The 21,402-nt window shown below is 41.2% G+C and overlaps 1 protein-coding gene across 1 annotated transcript in view; it reads left to right on the forward strand.

Moving 5' to 3' along the window:
- SLC28A3 (solute carrier family 28 member 3) overlaps window positions 1-21,402 on the forward strand; it is a 46,322-nt gene that overhangs the window by 902 nt on the left and 24,018 nt on the right. The window contains exons 2-5 of the mRNA XM_026866347.1: window positions 6,708-6,809; window positions 12,284-12,366; window positions 19,613-19,704; window positions 21,136-21,325. Of these exons, the coding sequence (XP_026722148.1) occupies window positions 6,708-6,809; window positions 12,284-12,366; window positions 19,613-19,704; window positions 21,136-21,325 (467 nt within the window). The remainder of the gene's footprint in view (window positions 1-6,707; window positions 6,810-12,283; window positions 12,367-19,612; window positions 19,705-21,135; window positions 21,326-21,402) is intronic.

Consider the following 21,402-nt stretch of genomic DNA (forward strand, 5'->3'; position numbering starts at 1 on the left):
TGAAGGTAGAACCAGCCAGGGAGAGACAGTGGTTCTGAAGAGTGCCTTGCTCTCTGCTACAGACTTTCTTACTCATTGCAGATCTTTACGCTGCCCCTGAGCTCAGCTAGCAGGAAGAGTAGTAGCATATAGTGGGTGTGAATACCAGTCTACACGATATAAATAACACAGAAAGGTCTTTCTAGATGCTTAGCATGTGGAATATTATGTAACTCCAGTGCCATCCAACCACTCTGTGTATTTATTCATTGGGCTATGGAGACAGAGAAGCAATAAACTGATTTTATAATCTGCCAGTCGGGGAATATTTGTGGAATGTAAGGGAGTTCGGGTCAAGTCTCTACTCCAGTCAATAGTTAATAATCCACACTAAGTGGGACAGCTTCAAGAGGAAACAGAGAACTTTCTTAAAACGTGATATCCCAGTGGTTAGGACATCTTCCTGGGTAATCAGAGCGCCTTCAACACATCTCTGCTTCAGAGCAGATAGACAAGCAATTTGAAATTGGGTCTCAGTTCGAGTGAATGACATGAGAGCTTCATACTAGCTGAATTTACACACAAAATGTGTACCTAAAATAGTGCAGTCAGCTTCCAAAGTCTATACCTACAAACCCATGAAGAAGTCCCTCCCTAGCTGCAGAAGCTTGATGCCAAACACTCCTGAATGATCCAAACTGAAAATCACCTTTCCTCAGCAGTCTCTGTGGAGCACAGGACAGTGACTCAGGTTAATCCTCCGCCTCAATGCAGCTAGCTCACCTGGGCAACATTCAGGGAACCCGGGTGCTTCCTTTTCTGTCCATTGCAGATATTGCAAGAGCCTGCAAATTCTCTCTGGTTTAAATAATGTAAGTGCCAAATCACGGAGACTGATCAACAACGAAACCTGGGGCCTGAGTCAGATCTGGTTATGTTTTTTTCCTGGCATACCAGAAGGTGTTTACATTTACTTTATTTCTGACTCAACATGTAAGTCACTCCCTAGAGAAAATAAGACACAGAAGGAAATAGGTAAACTTCTGCATATAGAAAAAGAAATTACAGTAGAAGCTACTAAGAAGAAAACAATCTCATAATTTTTTCCATTTTCTTGCATTGGAGCTTCTTGCACATAGAGTGAACATTTTTCTTCCTCCAAGATACAGAGTCTTCTAGTATTGTACAATGAGTATCTTCCCTAAACCACAAAATATAAAAGTGTTCTGGAAAGGAATTAAGCCATTTTAAGTATCAGTGTGGAATTGCACTCCATAGGTACCTTCAGATGCACCTGAGACATTTAATGATGAACGCACAAAGGGATAAAAAAAATAAGATGGGGACAAAGTAAACCTGGGCTAGGTAGCTTATTCTATAAAGTTAAGAAAACAGCTCTCAACACAATACAAGCAGTTCAAGGCTAACAAGTGATGGATGAAGGATCATATCAGAGCATTATTATGTCAAGAATGAGAGGCATTGTGCCTTCTGTTGTGAAGGGACTTTTAACAGGATGTTTACAGAGTAATCTGCATTTTGACTAGTCGTACAAATAGTCAAAGGGGAAAACTATTGGAGCTCTTAATTTCACATTGGCTATTGACATTTAAACATGCACATCTTTCTGTACTATGATAGGATTTTCACTGCATCACAGAAGCGTAAAACTTTTTCAACTGTACTGTAGTAGACCCTCAAGAAATTAGTAAAGTTAACTTTCAGAGAGGGCATGCATCCACGTAGCGTAAAGTTCTATTAACACCATGAATTACGTTTTTAAAAATGCATGATCCTGGAAAATATCAGGTACTTCTTTTGTACGCTACACAGATTCCATTTGAACTGTTTATAGGCATAGTGTAAAAAATCGAAGGTCCTGCATTATTGCCTTGTGATAATACCAATACCTGTGAGACCCAGAAGCAACTTTTCACCTCATTAACAGCTAAAAACCATCTCAAAAGAAAACAGACAACAAAACCCAAATGTACAGCTCCAAGCTGTATCTCTCCTCTCACTTTTTGAATACTAGGTACATCTCCATTTCTAACAGACATCTGGGTGTATTACAATGAGTAAGCTTGTTGTATTGCTTTTAAGAAGATACATAGCTCTACCCACACTGCCAGTCTTCCCAAGCACACTCTTACCCTTCTGTTCAATACAACCTTAATAAAATCGCAATGCAATTGTTACGACCTACATGTTAAAGTTACCTGCTTTGGATACTACTTCTTAACTAGAATCAAAAGATCGCAGCACTGTTTATAACAACACTTTTAGATTATTTTTTTTCCCCTTAAATAAGTCATGCAATTTAGGAAACTGAAATAATTATCCTCATAGTGTCATCATTATTCAGAAGATTGACCATGTTAAGTGTCTACATGCCAAAGTAATATATTCTGTAGCTATATCTTCAATAATGTCATACATAATGTATAGAAACACTACTGTATCTCTTGCATTCAATGTGGTTCGGTTAACTTCTCTCTGATGGCACTGGCTGGAGGATCACTACAGTTGACCACAGAATTTCCTGCTCAGAAACCCCACAACATTAACAGTAACCCTAAAACTGACATTGAATTTACCTAGCTTGTGTTTAGCTCTCATTTGAGAGGCAAAGTTTTACCTAATCAGTTTTGACAATTCAACTTGCTCTCGATGATATTAAACAAGTCACCACTTATTCCGCAAGGAATCATAAGAGCTGGTTCACAAAAAGGAAGGTAGGTGGAATGAAGAAAGTCCCTAACTTTTAAAAGGAACTCAAAGATAAACATAAAATAGATATAATGCAAAGGGAGTATAAGTGCTAATAAATATATATTGTTCACTGGCACCCTATTGTCAGTGTTATGATGTGTTAATCAGTCAGTAACTGTTAATCAGTCAGTAACAGCACAGTCTGCTCTTAAGCTGACTTGAGGAAGGATCCCCTTTAAAATTCTCCCTTTTACTCATGCTTCATAGGGATACTACACATGCATCTTTTGTACACCATATCATTCACATAAGCTTATAACATATGCTAAATAATGTAATTTATTTCTGTGTTTATTGGCAATCACCACAGCTTCCTAGATACTCTTGTCCAGTTGGTTAATTAAGTTTATAGGCACTACTAGGAATTTACATTTCATGGGCAATGTTGTAATTTCCCTTGGAAATTATGAAGGCATTTCACTGCATAACACCATCAGATCCAGGCAGGGAATTATGAAGTCTTTTTCCATATTTTCAAAACTTGCTTTCCAAAGTCATGCTTTTTTTAAAAAAAAAAAAAACAACAAACAAACCTGTGACATACTACCCCATCTCTTACAGGAAATAATGAAAGTTAGTTGTACCTTTAGGCTCTTTTCTTCTCAGGCTAAATAAATACTCCTTGCAAAAAAACATTTTTAAGATTCTTGTCCTTGTCATACTCATTGTGTTCCTGCTTGACATCAACAGATGTTTTAAATGCCATAATTGCAGGGGTCATATGCACATTGTTACCTTCTCAGGAATGTGCAGATCTTTTTTTCTTGTCTTCATTTTTATGGATTTTGCTTTCTGCCTCTCATACATTTTTTGCTCTGAGAGCAAACGAATTTCCTGTTTCTTTTTTTTATGGCCAGCTTCAGTCAGTCTATCATTTTAACTTGTTTTTCCTGCATTTCGGGATACTATCCAACTATCTTGCTCAAGACTGACAAGTTAAGCCTTTAAAGTAAACACTAATGTACTCAGAGATGGGTCAGCCTGATTTACAACCCATTTCAAACACTTCATGAAGATTTAGCCATCTGAATTTAAATCTGACAGTCTCTACTGCTCATTTACTATAGTTTAACACATGGATAACAAACATTAATCCCTCCTACCCTGTACACTGAATTTTATCATTTGACAGAAATTTATGGATGCTATGATTAATGATCAGAAAAATTCTTCCTCAGTAATTAAGATGCATTTTAACTCCTTCAGAATCATGACACTCTGGCTAGCAAAAGGTGGTATATGGGGGAAAACTTAGATGAATGGTCTTCAGTTACACTGAATATTATAAGAATAACAAAAGTTTTGAACTATAAATCAGATGGCTTCAGCTGACTGAATGCAATCCAAAATCCAGTGAAATACAACATGGTAACTTAAAACATTTGTTTTTGAAGCATCTGTTTTCCACTGCAATCCTTAAGTACCTAGACTCTAATCTCCAAAGCTAATGTAATGACCCACCCTTAAACCATAAACAGTTTAAGCAGTTGCTTGGATGTTCTGGTAGTCAATCTGTCCTTATCATTAACAGCTTCCTTATGTCAATATCATTTGAGTAGGTTCAGAAGTGACTTGGCATATTGCTGGATCTGGCCTGTGCTCATAGCAGGGCTATGCTAGCTGTAGTCCTTAAGGCTTGAACTCCCATTTTCTGTTGCAATGTTTTGCTCTGGAGACATATCCAGGGAGGTGGAAAAGGATGCTGAGCAAATGAGGTAGAAGCTTTTCTGCCCATGCTGGGTGCTTAGGTAGCAATCTGCAACAGCAGGTGATAAGCAAAGACAAAGGAGTTCCTTCAACAAACTCAGAAAGTCTCTAAGCAAATAGAAGAAAGGAATAGACAGTTTATCACTTGAATATTGCTATTCTTAAGAGAAATTTAAAAGAGTTTTTATTAGGGTTAAATAAAATGTATTTTCACCAAACAAATTTTTAAAATTGTATAAAGGGGAGAATGAAGATATTGTACTTGAGGAATCAGCTGTGAAATACAAGGAAATTACTCAGCTTCATGGCACTCAGAAAATTGTAGTCAACAGAAGCAGTCTCTTACTGAAGTAAACTTATCAATAGTAATTAACCAGTTTCTACTGAATTTGATAGAATATGCCAGAAATATGGTATGATCATTTGAAATGAGTGGGTTTTATGCTTGCAGAAAATAAACCTATCATTCTGCAGTGCAGGCTATTTAGAGTTCCAGTCAACATGTGATGCTCTTACTAGTTTTCTGCTACATTACTGATACATTCATATATTTTAATTACTCTATAAATGAAACTCTTACATAATTATTGTAGTTGAGCAGTGGGTTGGGCAAAGTGACTTCTAGAGGTTTGTTGCAATGCAAATTACTTCTGTTGCTTGTAGACAGCAACTTGCACCCTTACTGTTTTTCACATGCTCACTGACAAAAGTCCTAAGGAATCTGCTGCTTCTTGCTCAGCAACAAGTATAGAAATCTTCAAAGGGACTATCTCCAGGGGGTGTGTGTGTGTGTGTCAATTACAGAACCATACCACTTCAACTTCACTATGCTGATATGTATAGTATTTTTAATATATTCTATCTCAATGCTACAGTTAAAGACTGCTCCTTGTGATTTATTTTTTTTTTTTTTTTACTGTATGAAGTGTTCAGTAGAGGCTTCCACTGCTGACTGCAGGTCAGCTATGGCAATCTCCTAAAACGGCATGATTAGAAGGCAAACAAGTAACAGAGGTGCGTTCTGAAAAATAAGTATCTCCCTCTTAAGGGAATGCAAAGATACTTGTCTCTTAGAAGGAAGGGAACTGATGTATCAGCATTTGGTTTATCAGGGCCACAGGAGATGAATCCACAGCTTCTTGCAACTGCCTCCTCTTCCCCCAGACACACAAAGTTTTAGAAACACTTTTACTGAAATGGATTCTTTGTGAATTGTAGAGGCCGAGTATCTTTAAAGAAAATATATTACTGGGAAGTGTTCTGCTTGTTTCTAAGGTCAAGTTTCTGCTAAAAGCAAAATTTAATTTATGTCTAATAGTACTGCTTATCCCTGCCTTTATCAGAATTTACTTTGATTAAGCTTATTTTGTATGTTCATTTGAAATTATAATATTCTTAGAAAGCTAAATGTAGATACTAATTTACTCATTTTATTACTATGTAAATAATGAGATACTTCATGCAATAAAATGCAGAGCAATCACCATACTATAACTGCTGTTATAAGAAAAACTGAAATATAAAACATTTGTATCAAGTGCAGATATAAGTTATCTGGTATTTTGTTTAAACAGCTTTCATAGGAAACCGACATAAGAACCAGCCCTTTGAGGATCGTTAAAAAGTAATAGTGTATCCTTCAAAACATTAAACAAAAAAAAAAAAAAAAAAAAAAAGTAGAAATAGTGGAGCTAGTTATGGCTTTCTTCAACTCTCAGTACTCTCTGAGAAAAGGTATACCACAGAGAATTAATGTAGTAAGGCTAACTGCTCTCTTAGAAGATACTCTCAGTATTTTATCCCAAGAGCAATTTAAGTATCTGTTTTAAAAACAAAAAATTAATTTACTGCATATGCATAAGGAGCGTGTATACTGGAGCAAAGGTATTAACAATCTGGGGAAGGCCCAAACAGACCCTTTTGCTCTTGGTGGGGAAAAGGGCTGAATCTCTGTAAACTGTTGAACCAGTCCGAAGGCAAAAGGCAGCACTAGGAGGACATGTGAATTTTCATCAAGAGAACAGCAGATTCACATTAGTCAAGCACCATCCATGACCAATGCAGCTTTGTGTGATAGTGCAGGGACTTGAACACCTGAGCTCTGTAGACTGAGTTTTGAACTTCCTGTACTAGTAAAGTAAAACACAGAAGCACAGGCATTAGACAGTCAATCAGTTCTTACTGCACATGAGAGAGGATTTCAGCTTTAGATTTGAAGCAATATTATTTCTGGTCTTCTCATGCCCCAGAAAAACAGAAAAGGTGTGGATGCTACAAATCCAAAAGGTCTTGGAGACAATTCACAGAGAATCAAGAATACACAAAATAAGAAAACTGTACATACTAATCAGGTTTGTTTTGTTTTGTTTTGTTTTCTTATTAATAACATTATGTAAATTCATAAACCTCAAATTCAATGTCAGTAATTAGTTGTAATAATTCTTCCAAGACAGGTATTTAAAAAAAACCTTAAATTGATTTAAAATTCATAAACTGACAGGGAAGCAAGTTCTGTTATCCAAAATACATTAAGGAAAAACAGAAAATTGACAGGACATGTAGGATTCAGAAAATGCTTTTTAGTGTATAATGGCTTCAGTCAAGAGACAAAAGAGTCATCACAAATGTTGATCAGAGGGGAAACTATGGATGAGGATTTGATATAGAAACATTTTCTCCTGTGAAGTTGGAAAAAGAGAAACTGGAGTCATTTGGTTTAGTGATACAATCTTTCAGTCAGACAGGACATACATATTAAATACCCACTCATCCAAAATAGGGGAAATTTCAGACAAAATGGAGGCAACAGCTCTGATGTACAACTGGACAGAGAAAGGAGAATACAATACAAATCATTATAAACACATCCATTTTGACTTCTTTTCACTGAACATTTGTTTAAGCCCACATAGTCAGTAGCTCACTATGATGACATGGAAGTCAGAATTAAAAAAAAAAAAACCAAAAAAACCCAAACACTTTACTAGTGTCATGTATCAATATTTTCACATCCAGAAATAATCTGCTACTCTGAAAGTGCCATTAAAAACTTACAGTACTTTCCTGTGTTGTAATCATATCTACTTGCTAAGTTTGGTGATGGTACTTGATGTGTAGCACATAAAAAATAGAGGTTTCCTGATGCTGTGCATGTTCTTTTCTGTCTTCCAATGGTTTTTGGAGGTGATCAGAGGCAGCAAAGGCATGCTGCCAAAGAAATGCTTCTGCTCTCAAAGTTGAAGTGGTTCCAGATATACAGTGACGGAAAGAATCACTTGGACTGTTCCGATATGCACTCCTGGGAACTAGACCAGGATCTGAGAACCTAGGAGAGGAAGGTGGTAGACAGTAACTATACCTTCCTCATCAAAACAGCCAGCAAAAAGGAAGATGTCAAAACGAAAAGGGTAAAAGGACTGTCAGAACTGATTGAAACTGTTGAAAAATGGAGAAAAATGGTGGCAGACAATGAAAACTTGATTTTGATCAAATAAACCAATTTCCCACAGAAAAGGTTCAGCTGAAAGCATGCAGCTACTATTTTGTTCAAGTGTAATACAGGTATGTATACACCCGCATCAACAGTTTCTCAGTACTCTGTGACTGAGGCAGAAGAGTTTATTTTGAGGCTCTGAAGAGTATGGACCTTGCTGTATCCCTGCTGACAGAAGTCCATGGAATCCACATAGCTCTTGGGTTAGCCTCAGCACCGGCCAGCACTCCGCAGGAGCCGGATCTGATACCATGTTTGGTCATGAAAAAAGAAGAAAAGGGGTTTGGATCCATTCTTCCTTTTCCTTGTGTATCTGCAGGGTGAGACACAAGGTGATCTTTGATTTCAGATTTTCTAACAACCTTTAGTGTAAATGTAAGAAAGCATTTGTGATGATAAAATAGTGACATAATAATATTCTGAGCATATTTAAATACATTATAGACAACATGAAAAGGTGTGGACTGATGCCTTTTATATTGGAATACTTAAAAGAAAAAATAGATTACACTCTCAAGACAAACAGTATACTTCACAAATTTGAAGAGCCGGAGCCCAGGCTGTGGGTGGTCCAGGCAAGATTTTGGCCTGGGGAGGATAGCGTGGAATGGAGAAAAATGATAGGGGAGCATGGTTTGCCCTGGGCAGCGTGTGAAGTGGGGAGCACTGGGGATGGTGGTGGGGATAGAGGCAGGAGGTGTGAGACATGGGCTTTGATCTATGACCAGGAGAGGGGACATGGTAGCACAGGGAGCACAGCCACCTACAAACATGAAAGCAAAGTTCTTTGACCCAGGGAGCTGAGCTCTCAAGGTTTATAATGTAGGTTCAAAAATCTGTGAGAAGAACTGGCATGAAATATACCCGAAATTTAAGCCCAGGAATAAATGATACTTCAATATTATCAGCACTCAGTGTCCCTCAGGTGAGAAGCCCACTTTCTACAGCCACTGAGAAGAGTGCTCCCAGTTACCAAAAATAATAGTAGCTTAGTAGGTGGCAGCATTTGCGTTTTTCAGCTTTGCTTTATTTCATAGGCAAGACCAAAGAGAAAGAAATTGAGATTAGTGAAAATGTGGCTGTAAGTTACAGTGCAGCTCCACAGAGCCATATGACTGCAACTCAGGGAGAAAAAAAGTTTACAGTTTCTGGAAGAAGGGGCTAGTGGCTCACAATGATTACAGAGATGCTGTGAGGCAATGTGGGGTGGAAATTAGGTCTAAAGCCCAGATAGAAATTAATCTGGCTTCAGCAACCAGGGACAACTAGAAATGTTTCTATGTCAATGGCAAAAGAAAGACCAGGGAGAGCCTCCATTCCCTGTAGATGCAAGAGGAAACATGGCAATGACTGATGAGGAAAAGTCTGAGGTGCTTAATGCCTTCTTTGCCTCTGTCTTTAATAACAAGACTCAGGCCTCCTCAGCCAGAGAATAGAGACTGGGAGAACCCCCCCACAATCCAGGAGGAGACAGTCAGTGACCTGCTGCATCACACAGACACACACAAGTCTATGGACCGGATGGGATACACCCGAGGGTGCTGAAGGAGCTGGCTGGGGTGCTCGCCAGGCTGCTTTCCATCATTTACCAGCAGTCCTGGCTGACTGGGGAGGTCACAAACCTGATCTCCTTCTATGAAAGGGTGGTCTGCTTATTATATGAGGGAAAGGCTGTGGATGTTGTTTACCTTGACTTTAGTAAAGCCTTTGACACCATTTCCCACAGCATCCTCCTGGCGAAACTGGCTGCTCATGGCTTGGATGGGCACACGCTTTGCTGGGTAAAAAAACTGTCTGGATGGCCAGGCCCAGAGAGTTGTGATGAACAGAGTTAAATCCAGTTGGTGGCCGGTCACGAGTGGTGTCCCCCAGGGCTCGGTTTTGAGGCCACTCCTGTTTAACATCTTTACTGATGATCTAGACGAGGGGATCGAGTGCACCCTCAGTCAGTTTGCAGGTGACCCCAAGTTGGGTGGGAGTGTTGATCTGCTCGAGAGTAGGGAGGCTCTGCAGAGAGACCTGGACAGGCTGGAGCCATGGGCTGAGCCCAACTGGAGGAGTTTCCATAAGGCCAAATGCCAGAGGGCTGCCCTTGGGCCACAACAACCCCCAGCAGCGCTACAGGCTTGGGGAGGAGTGGCTGGAGAGCTGCCAGTCAGAGAGGGACCTGGGGGGGGTTGATTGACAGTTGGCTGAACAGGAGCCAGCAGTGTGCCCAGGTGGCCAAGAAGGCCAATGGCATCCTGGCTTGTGTCAGCAATAGCGTGGCCAGCAGGGACAGGGAAGGGATCTGACCCCTGTACTTGGCACTGGGGAGGCCGCCCCTCGATTCCTGTGTTCAGTTTTGGGCCCCTCACTACAAAAAGGACATTGAATGACTCGAGCGTGTCCAGAGAAGGGCAACGGAGCTGGTGCAGGGTCTGGAGCACAGGTCGTATGGGGAGCGGCTGATGGAACTAGGGGTGTTTAGTCTGGAGAAGAGGAGGCTGAGGGGAGACCTCATCGCCCTCTACAGCTCCCTGTAAAGAGGTTGCAGAGAGCTGGGGATGAGTCTCCTTAACCAAGTGACAAGCAATAGGACAAGAGGGAATGACCTCAAGTTGCACCAGGGAGGGTTTAGACTGGATATTAGGAAGCATTTCTTTCCAGAAGGGGTTGTTAGGTGTTGGAATGGGCTGCCCAGGGAGGTGGTGGAGTCCCCATCCCTGGAGGTGTTTAAGAGTCGGGTTGACATAGCGCTGAGGGATGTGGTATACTTGAGAATGGTCAGTGTGAGGTTATTGGTTGGACTAGGTGATCTTCAAGGTCTTTTAACCTCGATGATTCTGTGACTCCCTCTATACCCCTCCCCCCTCCAAAAACTGCAATTAAGATGACTGAGAAACTCCTGTCCATGTCATGCTGAGCTTTCTCCTAGGGGAATGAATATCATTTTCTACATATATACTCCTCCATAACCATTTTATTTACGGGCCGTGTGTTAATTTTGCCTTTGAGCTGGTTCAAGTCTGTCACTAAGAACTAACTGAGGGCTTTCCAGAACTTTCAGTGATGCCTACAGCAGGGAAGCCAAACAGAAGGCAAGGCCCAGGTCAAGGTCTGCCATGGGTCTTGCTTCACAAAGCAGTTTGGGGAATGGGGTTAGCACAAATAATAGTGACAAAAAAATAAAAAGGTTAACTCACTGGTAGCCTGCCAGTGCTCTATGTGGCTGTGTACAGAGGGTCAGCTCCTCTTGAGAGGGTAGGACACGACCACCAGCTCAGGAAAATACTCTGTGCCTTCACCATGGTCCTGGCTGCACAGCCAAGGACAGGCTACCAGTCACACTGCCCTGGCGTGGCATTAAATTGAGGAGGTGCAAGCATGGCGCAAGGGCCAAGTGCAGTTACGCTACTGCTGTTAAACACAACAGCTGCCTGGCTTGGGTCACCAGGCCCTCCACATGCCCCACCATAAGCATGGATGTATGTATCCATGGGACGGGCACCTTGCCTCTGCCGCTCTGGACCAGGTCAGGGTAAGGAAGACAGTGGGCACAGCAGCCTCCACAGGTGCACTGAGCTGCCAGGGGCTGTATTATTCCCAGCCACCTCAAGGACAGTCCTTGAACATGGTGGACGTTAGGCTGCAGTCATTCAAAAGCTTTAATGCAGCTAGGCTTATGTGGTTTCAGGTAGCAAAAAGGTATGTTCCTGATGCAAATGTGCTATCTGGCCAAATTCCAAGTTTCTGCTGCAAAGCCCGTGGATGCTAGCTCTCTTTGAAGGATTGTGACCTGTTACATTTTCTCAGCAGCTTTTCTTAAGAATAAATGTATTGGCTTAGTTAAATTTTTAAAACAATAAGACGCGCGCGCAAACACAATTTAACCATTGTCCATACATAAAATTTACATCATATTTTAGTTCTGCAAAGAGAGAGAAGCATCAAAAACAGGGGGTCATCAACAGGAGGACCCGGGCAAGTTGGCTAATTAGCAGCTCTACCATCCCTACCTGGAGATGCCACTTTTTGGTGTGTTTGCAGTGGTACTCTGTAGAGGGCCCTTCCCAGCCTTGAGTAGCATTGGTATTTTTTTTCCCCCTTTATTTCCCCTTTCAAAATGGTGTGGACGACTTGGGAAGGTTCTCAGCCACAGTTTAACCACCAGGTTTGCCTGATACTGATCACAGCATTAGTGGCAGAGAGGAGAGCTGAAGCTGTGCTCTTAGTGCAGATGGGAAAGTCGTGAGACAGCTTCAGCCATCTGCCAGCGGGAATCTGTTTTTTTACACCTTACTTAACAAGCATGTACCCCTCTCACAGCCTTGATACTGATCTGTTTTCCAGGAGGATGAATACATCAATATTGATAGTGATCTTCATGAAAACAAACATGACTCCGTAGGTGAGGAGCAACCACGCTTGAAAGGGTAATGTCTTTTGGATGAGTAAATTTTCCACTCACTTCATCCTGGCCTAAGCAATAAGCTGCCAGTGGTTCTGCTTCTGGAATTACAGCTCTAAATTTCACTCCCTATGCTACACAGACCTTGGTATTGCCTAGCAAGTTGCGTAATAGAGGAACACATTGTATTTAAAATTTTTATGCATTTTAGCTGACACATGTGAACATGAAACTATCCTTCTGAAGCCTTGCAAATTAAAGGAGAAATATTTTTCTTTTTGTACATTAACTACTTTTCCAATATTTCCATAAGAGACTTGTTTGAAGAAAGGTCTTTACAGTGATCTCTTTCAGGAGGTTAAAAATTCACTTGTCCTTCAGTTTGCATAGCTATTTACCCCAGTGCAAAATAAGAATATAACAGCTGCAAAAAAAAAGCCATTTTGACGGAGCAGAATTTTTACTCTTTGTTAGCTCTGGTGCCAAGTGACCACACAGTGAATGCATACATCTACATTTTACTCAAGGATTAGGGGTTTTGGAAAAAACTACAAACCCTGTATAAGACATTTAAAAAATTAAGATATGATACTTAAAATTATGTTTTAATGTCTTAATATTTTTCTGTCGTATTGAATCTTCATATAAATGTTCATGGAAATCATGTTGTACTTTTCCCCTGATTTCTATGACTACATTCTGTAATACAGCACACCATTTCAGCTTTGAACCTATCTCTCTTTCAGCTGATTTTAATAACTCACTTACTAGATATCTCGATTTTTTTTCTTACTCAGATTGGACTGCTTGGAAAGATCTTGTGCCTGTACAAATGATACACTTGTATACAGAAGTAGTTGTGAAGATTTTAATTATGCTTTCAAGTTGTACATAGAGAACTTAAAGACGTGTTAATATGCTCAGATTTAGTGATGCCGTCATACTAAAATGCTGCTTCAAAAATCTAGCAAATGTATTTAGAAGTCATTTAAATAATCTTTTTTTTTTTTTTTTTTTTTTTTTTGAGATTTGTCAGTTCTTTGGCATGAAACACTTTCTTGTTAAAAACATTTAGGTTCTTATTAAAAACATTTAGGTTCTTGTCTAGCAAAAACAATAGCTGAGATTTGATAGATCAGACATCCAAGTCTGATAAGCCCCTCCAGTGGCAGGTATCCAGCTTTACGCAGAAGTAAGCTAATTGCACAAGCAGGTGTTGACAATCAAATGGCTATACAAGGTTAGCAGGTTATCTCCCCCTCAAACCTGGGCCCACAGGAGTCACTTGACAAGATGTATCCCTGCACAGAGATGGGTTGAGTTAGAGCAGAGATGAAGCCTCTATACTTTTTATTCTTGTTGTTTATTTGTACTCCCATGGAGAGCCGAGAGATAAATCAGATTTAATTCACAGGACTTGCTGTTCCTGAGGTCCCCTTGTTCTTCCATCAGCAGCTGGTACCATTGCCTTTGGCAGCGCAAGCTCCTCACAGGATGGAAGATGAAGAGCACTTTGCTCTATTCTGATTACAAGCAGGCTACAGCTTGTTCTGTGCTCTCTGGTTTTGTACTTTGTCTAGGTTTATTTTTATGTTGAGCACCTGACAAGGGCAATGAATTGCTACCAAGTTATTTGTAAATCAGCTGTTATGAGGCACTATGTCTTCCTTGTATCTGCTCAAAAGTAGGATTTACAAAGCATGCCTCCATTTTGAATGTGTCAATAATTTCTTTCAACAGATAGTACTGAAAAGGCTGTGGTCTGAGACATAACCCCTTTGAAAGATCAGTCTGTTGACAACAAGGTTTCACTACATCTGCAAGGTGTTAACATTCACTTACAGAGTACATGTCAACCAAAAAAAGGATTTCTGAAATGCAAAATGCAAGCAAGAGTTGTTTTGGCATATATAAGTATTTCACATTAAAGTTCTCTTTTAAATGTGCTTAAGTGATACCTGTTTTTCCAGCATCTTTGGTTAAGTAAAAGCCATCAGCAATATGCTGCACTTTAAGCCTATAAAATCAACTCTTAGAAAATAATGTTTCCTTAGTAAATTAACCAGATTTCATAAGGAAGATGTTTTTTTCTGCTACTTTTCAGAACAGAGTTGCATATTTATGACATATATGCCTAAAATATCCTGGTTTCAAAGTGATAATCACCTAAATTAATAAAATAACAAGGAAGAGAGAGATGTTAGAGCAAATAAGAGATAACAAGGGATTGTAATCTTAAAATAATTTTAAATCCCAAAAGACTCATATGTAGCAGTAACAGAAAGACAATATTTTTTCCTTTATGTTGTTGACGGATGAACCATAAATTTGATAAAGTAACTCTGGCTTATTCATGCATCTGCCCTCATTTCTTCTTTTCTTTCTTTTCCTGTTGTATCTAATCTCTCTGCTGAGACTGGGCAGACAACCTAATGTTCTTACAAGGAAAAAAAAAAAAAAAAAAGCTACGATTTGTGGGGCAACAGGAATTCCCAGAACTAAAACTGATATATCAAAAGCAAGCAGGATTCTTCAGACACGCCGTTACTCTTCGTACTGGTGAAGGAGTGTGTTCCTGCTCTGCTGTTCTGAGTGCTGATACAAATTAAGTTAATATTCCTTGTTTCTTTCCAACATCATTTATTTATTTTTTTTTAAGTGTAGAAGAGAAGTATATTAACGGTGCACTTTGTTTTGCAATTGACTCCAGCTGCATCTAATTTCCAAACAAATACAGTCTGGATAATTGGTATCTCTAAATATAACATTGCCTTTTTAGACTGCAGAGTGTGAGGCACCTGTTTAGAGAGACAGAGCTATAGCTGTGATTTCTTTTTCATCTTGCACAGCATGAATTTTTTTGTTTAGCTACAGCTTTTGTATTTGAAATATGTCTGCATCACCAGCATACTTAACATGGCAGTCTCTGTTGTATTAACTCCTTTAACTGCAATTTTGCTAAGTTTCAGCCTCCCTCATGAAATCACTTTGTATTATGCTTAGTGAGATTAGAAAAGAACAAGTGACATATGTAATAATTGGAAGAACAGATACTGGAATAGGTCATTCAAACAGAATAAATCATTTTAGCTTCCATGAACTGATGAGTCTTAGATGAAAAGTTAATGTAATTAACAATCAAATTTTCAAATATACAGAATCACATAATCACAGAATCATTCAGGTTGGAAAAGACCCTTGGGATCATCAATTCCAGCCATTAGCCCTACTCTACAAAGTTCTTCCCTACACCATATCCCCCATCATCTCATCTAAATGACCCTTAAACACATCCACTCCACCCCCTCCCTGGGCAGCATATTCCACTGTCTGACCACTCTTGCTGTGAAAATTTTTTTCCTAATGTCCAGTCTGAACCTCCCCTGTTGCAGTTTAAAGCCATTCCCTCTTGTTCTGTCACTAATCACCTGTGAGAAGAGACCAGCACCAACCTCTCTACAATGTCCTTTCAGGTAGCTGTAGAGAGGGATGAGGTGTCCCATCAGCCTTCTCCTCCTCAAGCTAAACAATCCCAGCTCCTTCAAATTCTCCTCACAGGACTTGTTCTCCAGGCCCTTCACCAGCTTCATTGCCCCCCTCTGCACTTGCTCCAGCACCTCAATATCTCTCTCGTATTGAGGTGCCCAAAACTGGACACAACACTCCAGGTGTGGCCTCACCAGTGCAGAGCACAGGGGGACTGTCACCTCCCTACTTCTGCTGGTCACACTATTTCTGACACAAGCCAGGATGCCGTTGGCTTTCTTGGCCACCTGGACACACTGCCGGCTCATGTTCAGCTGCTTGTCAATGAGAACCCCCAGATCCTTCTCTCCCAGACAGCTCCAGCCACACCTCCCCAAGCCTGTAGCCATGCAGGGGGTTGTTGTGGCCCAAGTGCAGGACCTGGCACTTGGCCTTGTTGAAGCTCATCCTGTTAATGTTGGCCCACTGATCCAATCTATCCAAGTCTCTCTGTAGAGCCTCCCTATCCTCATGAAGATTGTCACTCCCACTTAACTTGGTGTCATCTGCGCACTCACTGATGACACACTCTGTGTCTTTATCAAGATCATCAATAAAGATGTTAAACAGAAATGGTCCCACCACCAAGCCCTGAGGAACACCACTTGTGACCGGCCACCAGCTGGATTTAACTCCACTGACCACCACTCTCTGGGACCGTCCATCCAGCCAGTGCTTGATCCAGCAGACCGTGTGCTCATCCAGGCCATGGGCAGCCAGTTTTTCTATGAGAATTCTATGGGGAACTGTGTCAAATGTTTTTTCAAAAACCCAGGTAGACAATATCCACAGCCTTTCCCTTGTCCAATAGTCGGGTCATCCTCTCATGAGGAGGAGATCAGGTTTGTCAGGCAGGACCTGCCTTTCATACCCCCATGCTGACTGGGCCTGATCCCCTGGATGTCCATTATATGACTTGTAATGGCACTTGAGATGACCTGCTCCATGACCTTCCCTGGCACCGAGGTCAGACTGACAGGTCTGTAGTTCCCTGGATCCTCCTTTCTGCCTCTCTTGCAGATGGGTGTCACATTTGCCACCCTCCAGTCCAGTGGGACCTCCCCAGTCAGCCATGACTTCAGGTAAATCATGGACAGCGGCTTGGCGAGCACATCTGCCAACTCTTTCAGCGCCCTTGGGTGTCACCCATCCGGTCCCACAGACTTGTGTGCATCCAAGTGGTGTAACAGGTCTCTGACCACCTTCTCTTCAGCTGTGCTGACCTCAGTCTGCTTCCCCTCCCCATCTCCCAGCTCCTGAGGCTGGGTGTGCAGGGAACAGCCAGTTCCACTGCTAGAGACTGAGGCAAAGTAGGCGTTGAGCACCTCAGCCTTTTCCTCATCCTTACTTACTGTTTCCCTCTGCACCCAGTAAAGGAGGGAGATTTTCCCTAAAGCTCCTTTTGTTGTTAATGAATTTATAGAAACATTTTTTATTATCTTTAACAGCTGTAGCCAGGTTGAGCTCTGGCTGTGCTTTGGCTCTCCTGATGTTCTCCCTGCATAACTTCACTACATCTTTATCGTCTTCATGAGAGATCTGTCCCCTTTTCCAAAGGTCATAGATTCTCCTTTTGTTCTTGGGATCCAGCCAAAGGTCCCTGTTTAGCCAGGCTGGTCTCCTTCCCCACCTGCTTGTTTTCCAGCACACGGGAACAGCCTGCTCCTGTGCCTTTAAGACTTCTCTCCTGAAGTATGTCCAGCCTTCCTGGGCTCCCATATCCTTCAGGGCAGCCTCCCACGGGATTTTGTCTGTCAGTCTTTTGAACAGGTCAGAGTTTTCCTCTCAGAAGTCCAAGGTGGCAGTTTTACTAACCCCTCTCTTTGTTTCTCCAAGGATGGAAAACTCAACCATCTCACCATCACTGCACCCTGGACGGCCTCCAACCTTTACCTCCCCCACAAGCTCTTCCCTGTTCACAAGCAGCAGGTCCAGGAGGCACCTTCCCTGCTCGGCTCACTCACCAGCTGTGTGAGGAAGTTATCCTCCACACACTCCAGGAACCTCCTGGACTGTTCCCTCTTTGCTGTGCTTGATCCCAGCAGATACCCAGGAGGTTCAAGTCCCCCACAAGAACAAGAGCAAGTGACTGCGAGATTTCTCCCAACTGTTTACAGAAAGCTTCATCCACCTCACTGCTGTGGCTGGGGGGTCTATAGCAGACTCCACAGCAAGATCCGCTTTACTGGCCCTTAACCTACTCCACACACTCTCAACCCCGTTATCGCTGCACTTGATTTCTGAGCTCTCATAGCATTCTCTAACACACAGGGCCACTCCACTGCCTCTCCTTCCCTGTCTGTCCCTCCTGAAGAGCTTGTAGCCATCGATTGCAGCACTCCAGTCGTGTGAGGCATCCCACCACGGTTCTGTGATAGCTACTATGTCATAGTTCTCATGCTGCGTCATGGCCTCAAGCTCCCCCTGTTTGTTGCTCACACTGTGTGCATTGGTATAGATGCACTTGAGATGAGCTAATGAATCCAACAGCTTTTTGTGAGTGTGGGCCCCATTTCCTACCAGACCCTTCCCAGGTGCTTCCATGGTTTCTAAACAACTGTCCCTTCTCTCAAATGAAATAGCAGAGGGAGAGCCCTCACTAGTCCACCATCCTTCATGCCTTGGCATGTTTCCCTTGAGCTTATTCCTAACATGCCCAGTTATCAACCCATCCCCGCTCATATCTAGTTTAAAGCCCTGTCAATAAGCTCAGCTAATTCCTGCCCCCAGATCCTTTTCCCCCTCTGGGACGGCTGCATCCCATCTGTCCCATTTGTCACCAACAGACCAGGTGCCTTATAAACTTTGCCATGATCAAAGAACTCAAAATGCCAATGGTGGAACCAGTCTCTGAGAGACTAATCAGATGTGATTTCTACCCTCTTTCATAGTTTTTCCCTTCCACTTGAGGGTTTGATGAAAGCACCACCCTAGCTCCTGAGCCTTCAACTAGCCACACCAATCCCTTGAAGTCCGTTTTGAGTGACTTTAGATTTCTCTCTACCACCTCATCATTACCTGCCTGGATAACCAACAAAGGGTAGTAAACAGAGGGCTGCATCAGAACAGTGACCTTCCTTTTAATGTCTCTAACCTGAGCCCCAGGGAGGCAGCAGTCCTCCCTATGGTAAGGGTCTGGTCGACAGATAGGCCTCTCCATATCCCTCAGAACAGAGTCACCCACTACAATTACCCTCCTTTCCTTCTTAGGAAACATCTATACACAATGTAATGAGATTTTAGATGGACATTGGTTATTTTGCACACACAAATGCCGTCATAAGCCTTCACAACCATATCAACACCACTGCCCCACATAGTAATGCTGGGCTGGCTGTCTTAACAATCTTTGTGGGTCTATTAATGGGCTCTGAGTCTTTAACTACCAACCCAGTTTGCAGTAACCCTGTTAACAGACCTCTTCACAGAAGACCTGTACTTCAGAGGCTAGCAGAACTGGCATGTTAACTTCAGCCCATTAGATATTTGACAGATTGGCCGATTAGATATCTGCCAGATCTTTTTTACTTGTCCAACATTAAACTAAAGAATTTCCTCCTAAAAGCCCTGCAGATGTTGGTACAATTTTCTTTGGCAGTTTGGGATTCAAATTTAACCCTTACCAAGTGCAGCATACTCCAGTGGAGAAACTTTAATCAATTTAACCAGATCTTCCTGTGCAAATTACTCTTTTTTATATCCATAGCTCAAGTTTCTGTTCTGTTTGGTTTTTTGCATTTTCCTAGGCATTTAGAAGAGAAATATGATAAAGTCTGTGAATTTTGCAAGAAACATAAATCCAGAATTCATTACGTGATCTACGGAATTCTAGTAACAGGTACAGTATATTACATTCAGGGTTGTTGAAGCCTTATTTATTTACCTATATGAGATTGTAGACTGTGCCTGTCTTCTATGTGACACAAATACTCTCTACTGTCTTAAAGAATGCATTTGAAAGGAGGTAAAAGTGAATTTAGTCCCAGAGAAAGCTCCAGATCACAAAACCTCCACTCATTCCAAAACTTAACAAAAGCACAGATCTGGCTACATTGCTCCTCCAGAATCTTTCAATCTGACTACCAATTACATTTGGGATAAAAGGATAGTTCAGTCTTTGTCTGCTCCATTACAAGCCCCCTCTAAAAGGCCCATTAAGTTACAGCTGTAGAAACTTGCCCAAACCCATGAAATTACATTAAAAAGAGCCAGGCACCAACTTGGACTGAACTTAAGTCAGCAGGCTAGAAAGGAATGTTTCCTGTTCTGACCCATATAACTTAACATCCACAACAAATGTTAGAGGAAATGTGTTTTATGTCAGCATGCACTGAAAAGTTATTCAGGTACTCTTTTTTTGTCCCTTTCCTAATTATCCAGTTGGTTTGTTTCCTTCTACTTCACCATATTTCTTTTTGACATCCTCCTACATGAACACTGAGAACATGTAGACCTGAAATATGTCTGTACGACAGGGATCGGCATACCATAAAGTGATTATAAAAGGGCCTCTTGCATGCGGAATATCCTGCCCTCCTAGCATCAGCTTGCCATGCTTTGTCATAGTACAGGCATATCCTGGCTCAAGAAAGCAAGTGAGTTCTAAGAACTTCCAGCTATGATGATGGCTAGGATACTTCACATGTTAATTCCATAAAAAACAACTTGCCTTACAAAAATCAGTAGTTCTTCCTTATTTGCGATAGACAAAATCAGATTATTTACAAGAACTGGATATTTCGTTGGCCAGCAGCTATTATCAATGACCCTGCAAAACTGACAAATCATTTCACAGCTGCTTTATGAAAGAAACTACTTTTAAGCTTCCGAATTACTTGAGAGGGCCATCAAATCATGCAATGGACAAGTGTTTCTAAGTGGGGTTTTTTCTAGCTTTATTGGATAAACTCCTCTGGTGAAAGAAGGAACAAAACACATTGTGCATAATTCACAGTTTTTGCACAGGATAAAGCAATTCTGTAGAGGTGTTTAATTTTCCCAAGTGATTAACATGTCTGATAGGAACTTGGCTTGGCCAAAGCACATAACCTGCTTTGACAGGATGAAAGCCACCTTTTCTATCAATGACCATATCGTAAGTAACACTGTCTATGAAAGCAAAATTTTTCAGTATTTAGGCCAGGAGTCAGAAAAGCACTTAAAAGATAAACACAGACCTGTCTTTAACCACATCCTTTAAATTTAAGATTTTATTCTTATTTTAAAAAGACCAACCTAACCAACATGTATATTCTTGTTTCTGTGACAGCATACATGGCAGTAGTTATTGCAGCCTGCAGCTTAAATTTTCAGAGAGCCTTGCCACTCTTTATCATCACTGTCCTAGCCATCTTTGTCATCTGCTGGGATATTTTAATAGCTAAGTATGGAGAAAGAATTGCTGCATTCTTTTCCCCTGGCAAAAGGTATCTGGAGAAACAGTGGTTTTGGCTGAAGTGGTAAGTGTGAATTGCTTCCTATTTATGCAGAAGGACAAAGCATTAGTCAGTTTACACTTATAGTTCTATTTCAATTT

Source organism: Athene cunicularia (genome assembly GCF_003259725.1).
Source record: "Athene cunicularia isolate RWA chromosome Z unlocalized genomic scaffold, athCun1 chrZ_part2, whole genome shotgun sequence".
NCBI lineage: Eukaryota > Metazoa > Chordata > Aves > Strigiformes > Strigidae > Athene > Athene cunicularia.